This window comes from Cupressus sempervirens, chromosome 7 (assembly GCF_028749045.1).
Source record: "Cupressus sempervirens isolate cs-2001-9-10 chromosome 7, ASM2874904v1, whole genome shotgun sequence".
Taxonomy (NCBI): Eukaryota; Viridiplantae; Streptophyta; class Pinopsida; order Cupressales; family Cupressaceae; genus Cupressus; species Cupressus sempervirens.
Window position 1 is genome coordinate 659,804,626 of NC_143124.1, and position 11,063 is coordinate 659,815,688.

The 11,063-nt window shown below is 33.4% G+C and overlaps 1 protein-coding gene across 1 annotated transcript; it reads left to right on the forward strand.

Moving 5' to 3' along the window:
* Nucleotides 1-3,833: 3,833 nt before the first annotated feature.
* Nucleotides 3,834-8,023, forward strand: LOC149548388 (uncharacterized). Its single transcript, XM_089792468.1, has 4 exons — nt 3,834-5,149; nt 5,569-7,132; nt 7,244-7,306; nt 7,603-8,023. The coding sequence occupies exons 1-4, from the start codon at nt 4,787-4,789 to the stop codon at nt 7,665-7,667; spliced, it is 2,055 nt and encodes a 684-aa protein (XP_089648594.1). The 5' UTR covers nt 3,834-4,786; the 3' UTR covers nt 7,668-8,023.
* The last annotated feature ends 3,040 nt before the right edge of the window (nt 8,024-11,063 follow it).

The window sequence follows — 11,063 nt, forward strand, 5'->3', positions numbered from 1 at the left end:
TCTCCTGCCTTGTACTGCATCAATTACATAAACATTAAAAAAATTAAATATTAATTTAAATCCAAAACTTAATATAAAGGCGTTAAATGTATTTAATTAATGAATATTAATTTTAATATTTTTTAATTAAATAAAACTTAATTAAAACTTGATTATTTAAACTAATTAAAAACCTCATATAAAATAAATTTAACTTAATTAAATTAAAATACAATCTATTTTATTAAAAACAAACTTTGTTTACATTTTATTTTATTTATTATATATACTTTAATTTACATTATTTTTAAAAATAAAATAAATTTTAATTTGGAGGGAGTAGGGGGTGTGGCCATACTTGCCCCTATTGGTTGTAAGCAACATCATTACCCACAATAGCTCGTTGCCACCATGACTTTCAAGGGTTGTCTTGGGACAGGGGTATAACCCTCAGTCCATTTAGCCTATTTATACTTACTCTCCTAGCTTGTTTTGATACTTCTTATTTATTCATTTAGCTTCACATTTTTTTGATCTTTAAATATAATATTTCTTCTTAAAAGTTTGTATAACTTGCTTCGAGATCAACAATTTAATAATATCTTGATTAATTATTAATTATTTATATTTGAACATGTATATCATATATTTGCTTCTATTTTTGTGGTTAAATTTGATGTATAGATTCTAATACCAATAACCATACTAACTCTTACACCTATTGATGCAATATTCCTATATAAATAATAAAGAATTTTAATATATTATCATTTAATGCAATCAAAACTATAGGGGTCCAATGAAGGTCCACCTAATTTACTAGCCTACATATTTTCAACACACATATACATACTTCAAAACAAAAAACATTAAAGCTACCCAAAAAAATAGTAATGTTCAATAGAGTAGTACAACTTGCAACTAAAATAAAATGAGTTATAATACCATGAAATAAAAACTTATAACTAGGCTACAATCTCATCATAAAGCTTCTCATATCCATCTTCTTCCCATTACAATCCCTTCTTCATATTCAAGGGCATATATTTTTCTAACCTTTCTTGCATATTAATACAATTTTGCTTCTCTTTCTATAGAGGTTCTTGTTTGATGTTCCATTCAGAATTTTCTCATAAAGATTTCTTTACTAAACTAACAATTAACATTTTTTTTTTTTTCAAACACAAAAAAATGTAAGCTTCTAGTGCTAGATTGAAGAAATATAATGAATAAGTGTGAAAAAAAAACCCATGCAACCAAGAAAATATTGGTATCCTCTTACAAGAATAATTGACAAACAGCTTAGTTTTTCAACATGTGTGTACAAAGAAAATAAAATCCCATAATTTTTTTTAAGGCAATTAAAATACAAACATGACCAAAGAACATGACCAACACACATCGAGGTGAAACTTTAGATCAAACAAGAATATAAGGTAAAACCACAAGTTTAGGGAGAATGAAGAATTATTGATAAAAAATTAATCATTTTCTTATTTAGTACCAATGCAAAATAACAATATTCTATGTGGAAAGAAGAAATCGGTAGCAAAAGGAAAAGTTTCAATTGAGCCAAAGATAAAATAAAACAACTATTAAGTGGCCATGAATATTTCGTTCTTTGTTGCTAGCAACTCCAAGCACCCACATCTATGCCTTTACATACCCATGCAATACAAATTGATCTCAATAGTCTATCTCATGATTTGATTTCTCCATTTACTTGTGCTTATTTCAAACCTACTCTTGTGTACACATCTCCATCCACATATAATTTAAGAATAGCTCAAGCCTATATCAACTTGACCTCATCATATCACTTCACTTGTCTCAAACCTAACTTACCCTACACAAAAAACAATCCTAGAAACTAGATGCAACAAGTTCAAAACATAATATTCACCATTCTTGTTAAAAATAGATAATACAAAAAAAAAAAAGATGCTGGATTTATCATCCTTCATTAGTCTCCTTATATTCTATTTCTACAATAGAAAATAAACCCCTTATACCTACAACCCAAAGTACTTATTTGATAGATTTTTGTAGGATCCTTAATTGTCATTCTTGGTGATCTTTTACTTATTTGCATGGCTATGAAACTTACTAATTATTTAAAGTTAAGTGATACTAATTGCTAACTTACTATACTTATTACTTAGACGAGTTTGAAAAAAAATGAAATTAAAAACTAGTAAAAACATTGGAAAACACTAAAAGCTTAATTTTTAGAATTATGAATTAGGCCTAAGAAAAGTGTTGAGACATGGCCATATTGAGCACATTCAATTGATATCTGATTCAACTCTTTGAGATGTTTGTCAACATAAAATTTCAGCTTAATTAGACTACTAAGTCAAAAGTTTTGCTCTCCGAAAGTCCCTACATTGATATACATGTTGTGATCAAAGCTCAACTCTATGTCCAAAGCTAGAAACATATATAACTAACCTCTATACAAATGACAATTAACTACAATTAGGGTAATTGAGTAATTGCATGTTAGAAAATTGAGAATTTTCCAAAGCAAGAGCAACAGCTATATCGATTTATCACTTGAATATCCCATCTAAGAGAATATCCTGATATCACAGAGATACAAAACTATTGTTTAGTATTGTATTTTCTCATTGTTATGTTGTCATTTATTCTATTGCAAGTGTAATTTAGCTTGAAGTGGATGTTTTCTATTTTAAATACATTTATCCTTGTTCATGGTCCAAATTTATCTATTGCACTAATCATAGCTAATAGCCTAGGTCTATCCTTATATACAAGGTTGTAATTGTTCAATTGAAAGTATTGTGGCATGAAAGCTAATGGATAATAATTAGATTTCAAAACAAGTCAACTTGGAAAAGTAAGAAACTTAACTTGAATTTGGAGCCCCCCCAAATGGTATCCTTGCCACTTAACCCATCCTCCAACAACACGTATCTTAGGAACCTACGCTAGCTAGGGTGAGATTAAACCCCCTGTTGATTGGGTGGTCAGCACCTCCTTCGGGGCTCATGACATGACTTAACCACCTCTCGTGGATCTGGGTAAGTCTGGTGTTTGTGACGTTCGTTGATAGCTCGAGCTTTTGGCCCAACAACGAACATACCAACAATTGGTATCAGAGCCTTGGGTCATGGGTTCAAATCTCGGGAGGTCTCCTTCATTCTGCCAGTGCAGAACCCTCAGTTGGTGCTGAGGGGGAGATTGTTGACTTGGTGGTCAGCACCTCCTTCGGGGTTTGCTACATGGCTTAACTGCCTCTCGTGGATCTAGGTAAGTTTGGTGTTTGTGATGTTCATTGATAGCTCAAGCTTTTGGCGCAATGGCAAACATACCAACACCCCCCACACATGAGATCCTTCACCCACAATTTCTCTCAAGCAAAGTCAAATACGAGACCAATGGAGAGTAGACCCACAAGCTCAAGCCGACTTTGCTACCCATACAGACTAACTTGAACTAAAGGAGTTACAAACAAGTGTATTATTATCAGAAAGACATATCCATGCTACAATCTAGTCCAATATGATAAAAAGAAGATTGATTGAAAACTTCTAAAAATTGTTAAGAAATAAGTCAACCATAAAACTAAAATGATTAACCTTATAAAAAACCAATTTACATATTTAAACACCATATTTACAACGAAACCAAAAAAAAAGATACAGGAAAACGAAAAAACAAACAGAAATGCTCTATCGTTCACAATAACAGTAACTCAAATCAACACAAAAATCATGTTTACCAAGAAAAGAAAGAATCTTAAAATGAACAAGTGATCCCATATCTTAACTTATTTAAGCTTTAAAATCCCTAAAAGGATAATATAATCCATAGCTAATTGAAACAGAGTGTAGTGTCGTCTAGCATACACGTCTTCTACATGAAGCCAAATGATGGAAGATGCCTAACCAGCAACAATCTTGCCACTGTTCACGGATCACCCAATACAAATCTCAAATTATAGAAGGCTATCAGACTGAATTTAGAATACAACTATATTCTTCTAAGAATAGTTGGGCAATATCTACTTTCTCTGGATTTCTTCCAAATAAAAACAAGAGTTGTACAGGAGCGGCAAAATTTTCAGCAATCAATAATCTTAACAACTGACGGCTTTTCAATTCCATATGATGTGGGTATGAGCTCAGGGTATCACACTTCACACCCACTTGGGTAGTGGTGAAGATAATTCCTTCCACCCATACTTTTAATCATTCTCATCCCTCCTCCCATGGTAATTACGAGGAATCCTGAATAAAAATGGAGTCTTGCTGCTCCTGGAGAATTTCTCAAGGTTTATTTAATGTTGAACTTGGTTGGCCAGCTTAAAAGTTTTAAAGACGGGGAATTTCTTAACTCGGAATTAAAAAAGAAGAAGAAGAAGATGAATTGCCCGATTAGGAGGAATCCTGAATAAAAATGGAGTCCTTTAGAAGTTAGATTCTCTGTGAATAGAATTAAGAAGCTGCGGTACGTAATTCAATTTATGTCCTCTTCATTGTGCGTGTAAACCCTCGCCATAAACCCAATCCAGAGGTTTATCCTCTATTGGCCTAGGAGAATTCCGCTCCAAGCAATGGAACTTGCATGGAGATAAAAATTTCATTCAGGTAAGTCATAAGCTAGATACTGTTGAAAACATTAATGGATATTGGTAGAACAGGTATGAAGTGTTAAGAGTGGAGTTGTGGTTGTGTCAAAAGATCAATTATATAACCATTCAATTTATAGTATAAGGGAGGTGATTAAGTCCTTGTCACGAATTTTGAAGAAAACGCCAAACATTTTAGCAACATAAAAAAGCATGCGAACGGAGAGTGTTGGAAGAGAGATGCTCAACAGCTCATGGAACAGTGGCAGCAGCAGAATAGGACTTGACATTCCCTGGGAAGAGGCGAGGCTCAGAGGGAGATTTTATGATGAGTACAGGGAGAAAAGAGAAACCAAGCTGAGGGAAGAACATGCTGCAAAAAGAGCAGAAAAAGAGGAAGCAAAACTCAAGGCCATGCAAGAACTTGAAGAACTAGAACAGAGGAAAGCAGAAATCACAGGTAAAAGTGTTGCAAAATCACCTGAAAAGAAAAGTTTCTCATCCCAGGCTCAATCTTCACCCCAGAAGCCGCAGTCTCCATCCAAGACAAAGATTCCAAAGAGCAAAAAAGAGCAGGTAAGCCAGCTAAAACTATTTTCATTAAAAAAAAGTTCTATTAGTCCACTCGTGGAAATAAAATGTATATTATTTTCATGTTCTTTTCGATAGCAGCCCTTTTTAATGAATCTGTATCACAAAACTAGTCATTTTGTGCAGTCTTGTTTTATCAATACTCTAAATAGCCCTCCTTCGAATTGTCCTTATATGTATAGACTCGTATACCCAAAAACAATATAAGAAGAAATACACCTTGTAAACTTGAATCGATCAATAATATGATTCCTGCTTTTTCATAGCCAAAATTGAGGAGCACATGAAAATAGAGTTTAAATTCACAACATGAAATCTCAAACTCTCTTTCAAAAGTATTGTCCTTCGGAAGTTTCATAGCTGTAATGAATAGACGAGGCTTCTGTTTGTGATGCTGTACACAGAACAAAACAAAGGAAGATGATGGAGAATGTACCAATGAATTGGACAAGGGCTCATCTCATCGGAAAGGCAGATTCAATCGAGGTGTTCCCGGTGAGCTGCTTTGTCCCAATTCTCCTACAAACGAGTCATCTGATCCTTCCAAATCCACTGGCACTAAGAAGAATTCAACCAAGAACATATCTTCCCCAATTGCACGTACATCTAAAACTTTGAAATCTCCTTTGAGATCACCATCACCAAAACCTGCCAAACCTAGGGTTTCAAGTACCAGTAACTCCTCTACGATGAAGCGCCTTGTGGGTGAGAGATCTCTGTCTCAATCAATGTCCAACTTAGCTGATGTGAAGAAGAATACCAAGTCAGGTTCAAATTCAACCGTTGAAAAGCTTGGACCTACTTCTTCTGTTCAAAACAAGGGAAACAACAAGATCAACCGCAACAAAAGTGGCAATGAAGCTTGTGAAGGGTTGAATTTGAGTCATTATAAGGAGGAGAAGAAGAACCCTAATCAACCAAGAAAAGACCTAGTTGGGGAGGGTGATTCGAACTCTCTGTCTCTTACTAATTCCGTTGAAAGTAGTTCAACCTCAAAATCAAACTCGAATGGTAAAGTGAGCAATAAGAGTAGCGCTATTCCCCTGGATTCAAAACCCTTCCTCCGCAAAGGCAGTGGAATAGGCCCGGGCTCTGGTCGTGTTACTTCTAAAGTGAAATCATTCTCATTTAGTCATTCATCAAAGCCTGTAGAGGAGGAAGTGCAAGCTTGTGAAGAAAATATCAAAGAAAGAGTGGAGGAATCGAGAAATCCAGAGCCACATGACTCCATAGGAGTTACAGAAGAAAAGAAATCTGTTCAGATGGAAAGTGATTCTGTGATAAGTTCAGATGCTTGTGGTGAATTATATGAACCCGAAATAAATATGCAAAGCATGCCAGGCCTCAATTTATTGTCAGTTGCTTCAGAGGATTTTGCCCATCAGAATGAGAATTCTAACAATGTTGATGTCTATCCCTCAACAATGGCAGAATCTTCTTCCATTGAAAGTCATGGACAGGGGAATGAGATCACTTCAAGCTCGAAGATCATCATGAATGAAGAGATTATGGAAACATTACCAGCAGCTGCATTTTTGTTCGATTCACCCCCTTTGATCCACTCACAACTCATCTCCTCTGGCCTCCACTCTGAGCTAGTGAAATCTTCATCACTGAAATCACATAAACATTCTTTTTCTCAGATAGTTGAATCTGACACCGATGCAGAGCAAAGTCACCAAAGAACTGGCAGTCCACAACAACCTATTCGAGTTAAAGATGCTCCAAAAGGGTTAAAGAGATTTCTGAATTTTGGTCGAAGAAACAGGTCTAAAACAACTGTATTAGCACACTCGGCGTCCGCATCCAACCTCCCTGAAGGCGATGGAGGCATGGGCTCATTGAAGAAACCCTCTCGAGGAAATGCAAATGACATCCTCCAAAGAGACCAAGTCCAAGCGAAGGACATTATAATGCGACGTCCCTCTTTCAATAAAAGCTTTGATTTTCAGAGCATGAATTCTTCAAGTGAGGATTTTGCTGAACCCAAACTAACTCAATAGTCTTTCTGGAGCAGTTAATTTGTTCATGTTCTGAATCTGTATTTTCATTTATGTTCATTAATGTTTTCTTAAGCAGTTCAATCAAGTCAAAGTGATATTCAAAGGGAAGAGGATTTAACTGGAGCCTCAGTACCGAAAGGTAAACTCTTCTTACAAGTTATCAGTGAGTTTTTTTGGATTCGATTGTGTGTGAATTTTTAGCATTATACACAAAAGTTTTCTTCTTACAAAGTTCATCTTTCCATGCCAAGAATTCTGTTTACTGCCGATTCTCTATTCATTGGTTCAATCTTCCTGAATTTGCATTCCTTTGTCCTGAAATTTTCATCTATAAAACTATTAAATAAGTATGAATCTTAGACTGAAATCTCTTCAGTTTAAAACCCAAAAAGCTGATACTAATATAATCTTCATGTTTTTTCTTGGTTTTGCCAGTACCCCGCTCTCTCTTTGCATTGTCATCATTCAGAAGCAAAGGAAGCAATCCAAAATCTCGGTGATATGGTCAGTTAACTGCATTCTCAGCTCTGTTACAAAAATGAAGTTTGGGATTTTTTTTGGTGTCCCCTTGTAAGGCAAAGGGCTTTTGTCTGTAATGGTTTTAGGTAATACTTAGAAAGTTCAAAAGTACATGTTTTCTAGTGTTTTTGATAAGCTGAAATGGGACTTTGTAAGGATTCAGACCCTTTTACTAAGACACAGCAGCCGGTAGGCAAATGAAACGAATTAAATGATTTTGTTAGAACTCCTTGAGGAAAAGTATAATAGAAGCATAGATACAACTCGCAACAATCAAATTTCAAGTCTTGGCAAGGTAAGTGTTTATATATTATTCATAACATGATTTATTTGGAAAGTTGGCAGAAGGCATGAATATCTCAATTATTTACCCCCTGTTGCATGAAAGATTTCACTATAAATTGTAATTTCAGTTTGTTCATTTATTTATTTTTTAATATAAAAATGTTTGACAATAAGATGATTGATTTTTATTTTTTTATTATAGATTTTTAATATAGAAAGTCAATTTGGCTATCTGATATGGGAGAAGAGCTTTAGATTGAATTTTTCATCTAAGAGTCAAGGATTGAGTGGTATCTATTTCACCAAATTTGTTTAGGGCACGATCCCTATCTCATTCCTTATGATGTTGGAACCTTCCTCTCAGCAAAACTTAATTCCTAATAGACTCTTTAAAAACCTTTTAACTCTACGGGGAACCCAAATACCTATCAATTGAGATAATTAGTTTACATGATCAATAACCTGAAATAAAATGCAGCTGATCTAAGTCTAGATAATCCTAAGTGGCTCCTTTTATCTAGGTTTGGTTAAGTCAACCAAGAAGGCAATTGTTTATAGCAATCAACCATGACTTTTGCTTCCACATCTCTAAATCGGCCAGATATTTGACCGCTGACAATATAAAGTCCAAAAGATAAACATATCCAAATCCTATTTCCATTCCTCTTTTCTTCTCTCCTTCCTTTCAACCAACGAAAGTATATTGGTTGCTGATATTAATCCTTTGTAATTAAATAGGCAACTCTTGGTTGGTAAATAATGTATTGTTTCCATGAGAACAATTATATTGCTCATCTCTTTCTGACACCCATGCTCCATGGCATTGACCTCTACTTTATTTGGTAGACTAACCTCAAAATCATTTTCATGCATGCAACTCTTTCCATGCTTGCCCTCTTTTACAATTACCTTGTTGAATTGCATCTTTCTTCTTCCAAGACACTTTCGTTTTGGCCTATCATTTCTTTTGCAGTTTAACAGACTTTTCGACACTCACCATTTGCTAGTTTCCCTGTATCATTGTAATGGATTTCATTTCTTATGCAGTTTCACTGACTTTTTGACACTCACTATTTGTTAGTTTCCTTGAATCATTGTAATGGATTTTTGGGCTGCTTTCTTTTCGATGGTTTTCCATGTTTCCAAGATTTTTTCTATTATATTGTACACTTTTAAAAATATCCGTCTTTTTTCTTTTGTCCATTTGTCTTATGTCTTTTTCAATATATTTTAATAGTCTTTGGTGTCTTCAACCTTTCTAATCATTCAAGTGTTTTCTTGTGTACCACTATGTACACATGAATTGATCTAATGGTGGAGAACTTGCACTTTTGAAAAACATGTTACAAGTTCAAATTTAATTGGAAGTATAGTATGTACACTTCATTTGTAGTATAGTTTAAACATGTGTATGTACCCGTGAGTGTGTGTGCATGCATAACCATTTTGTTTATATTTGGAAAAACATCTTTTTCTCTATAAAGAAAAAATATCATTGTTGCTTTTCTTAATACATATCTACCATGAACAAAACTATACTCTATCATTATCCTTTGTTTTGTTAGCCATCTCCTTTTTGCTATTAAAGTTTTTTTTTTAATGCACTAGAAAATAATGTGTAGTGCATCATATTTTGTAGTTCATAGATAGAATCAATGCTTAAATCTACAATTAATATAGTTAATGGTTATTAAGATTAGAGGTGGTAAAGAGATGTCATATACAAATTTAAGTACATATATTCTATTTTGACATAAGTTGTATACATTTTGTGTAGAATGTGTGAGTGCGTGCACACGTGTATTTCAGCATCTATAGTTGTGTGTGTGGGCTTGTGTGTGTGTGTGTGCATGGAGTGTGTGTGTGTGTGTGTGTGTGTGTGTGTGTGTTTGTCCATGTGTGTGCGTGTGTGCATGTGTGCGTGCGCGTGCATGAGAGTGTGTGTGTGTGTGTGTGTGCATGTGCAGACACACATGCAAGTGGGTGTGAATTTTTTTTTTGTTTTTTTTGTTTGTGTTTGTGTGTGTGCACATGCATGCACATATGCACATGTATACACTATAAATATGTAATCATTTAAAAACTAAATAGGTTAGCTAGTGTTCATCAAATGAATTTAATGTCCTATTCCTATACAAGAACATAAAATCTTCAAGAATATTTGCCCAACAATTAATTTCTAATATAAATAATTGCAAACATCACATCAAAATCTTAAGACTAAGGAATAAAAAATGATCGAACAAGCAATCAAACTTTTCTAAGAAGTTTAAATATTGTAAAATCCCTTTGCTTAAATTCTTCTCTCTAACATGCTTCAATCCCAACAACTCAATACCATCCAATCAAACAAAAAAGTAGAAATCAACAACATTTCATTATGGTGCTCATCACTTCATTATTTCTCATTATAATACTCATTTATATCCTTTGGCTTATATTTCCTTCATTTCTTTTTAATTTTTTTAAAAAATAAATGTAATAAACTTAGATTATATGTACATATATCATGAATGTTGTATATAGTACCATACCACAATATTAACAAGTTCTATATAGATAAATAGATTCCTTTTTGTTTTAGTAAACATGATCCAATTCGTATAACGTTTATCTCATAAAATACCAATATGACAATAAAGTAGACAATCAATCTTTTCAAACTTCAACAAATATCAAACAAAAACATATAGACAACAACATAAACATTAGCATAGCAATTAATTACATTAGAATTACTTGTAAAAGTAAATATAATAACTATATTTTTTGCATTCAAAGTCATGTAGTCATTCTTGTCAGTCTTTAATAAAATATCATTGTGAATTATCAAGCTCAAATTATAAACTATAATTTTAATATATAATCACATATTTTTTTACTAATAAAACTTTACTTGAATGGTAATTTAAAAAAATTGTATGAAAAATATAATAAACTGATTTTTTGTTGCAAGTTAGTTTTAAAATATGTAAGCTAAATATATTTTATTTTATAGTGGCAAGCCACTTTATATATATATACATTTTAAAATTCTTGTTAAAACGTGCTTAGCTAAGGCCTAATGAAATTCTATATATATAGCTTACATA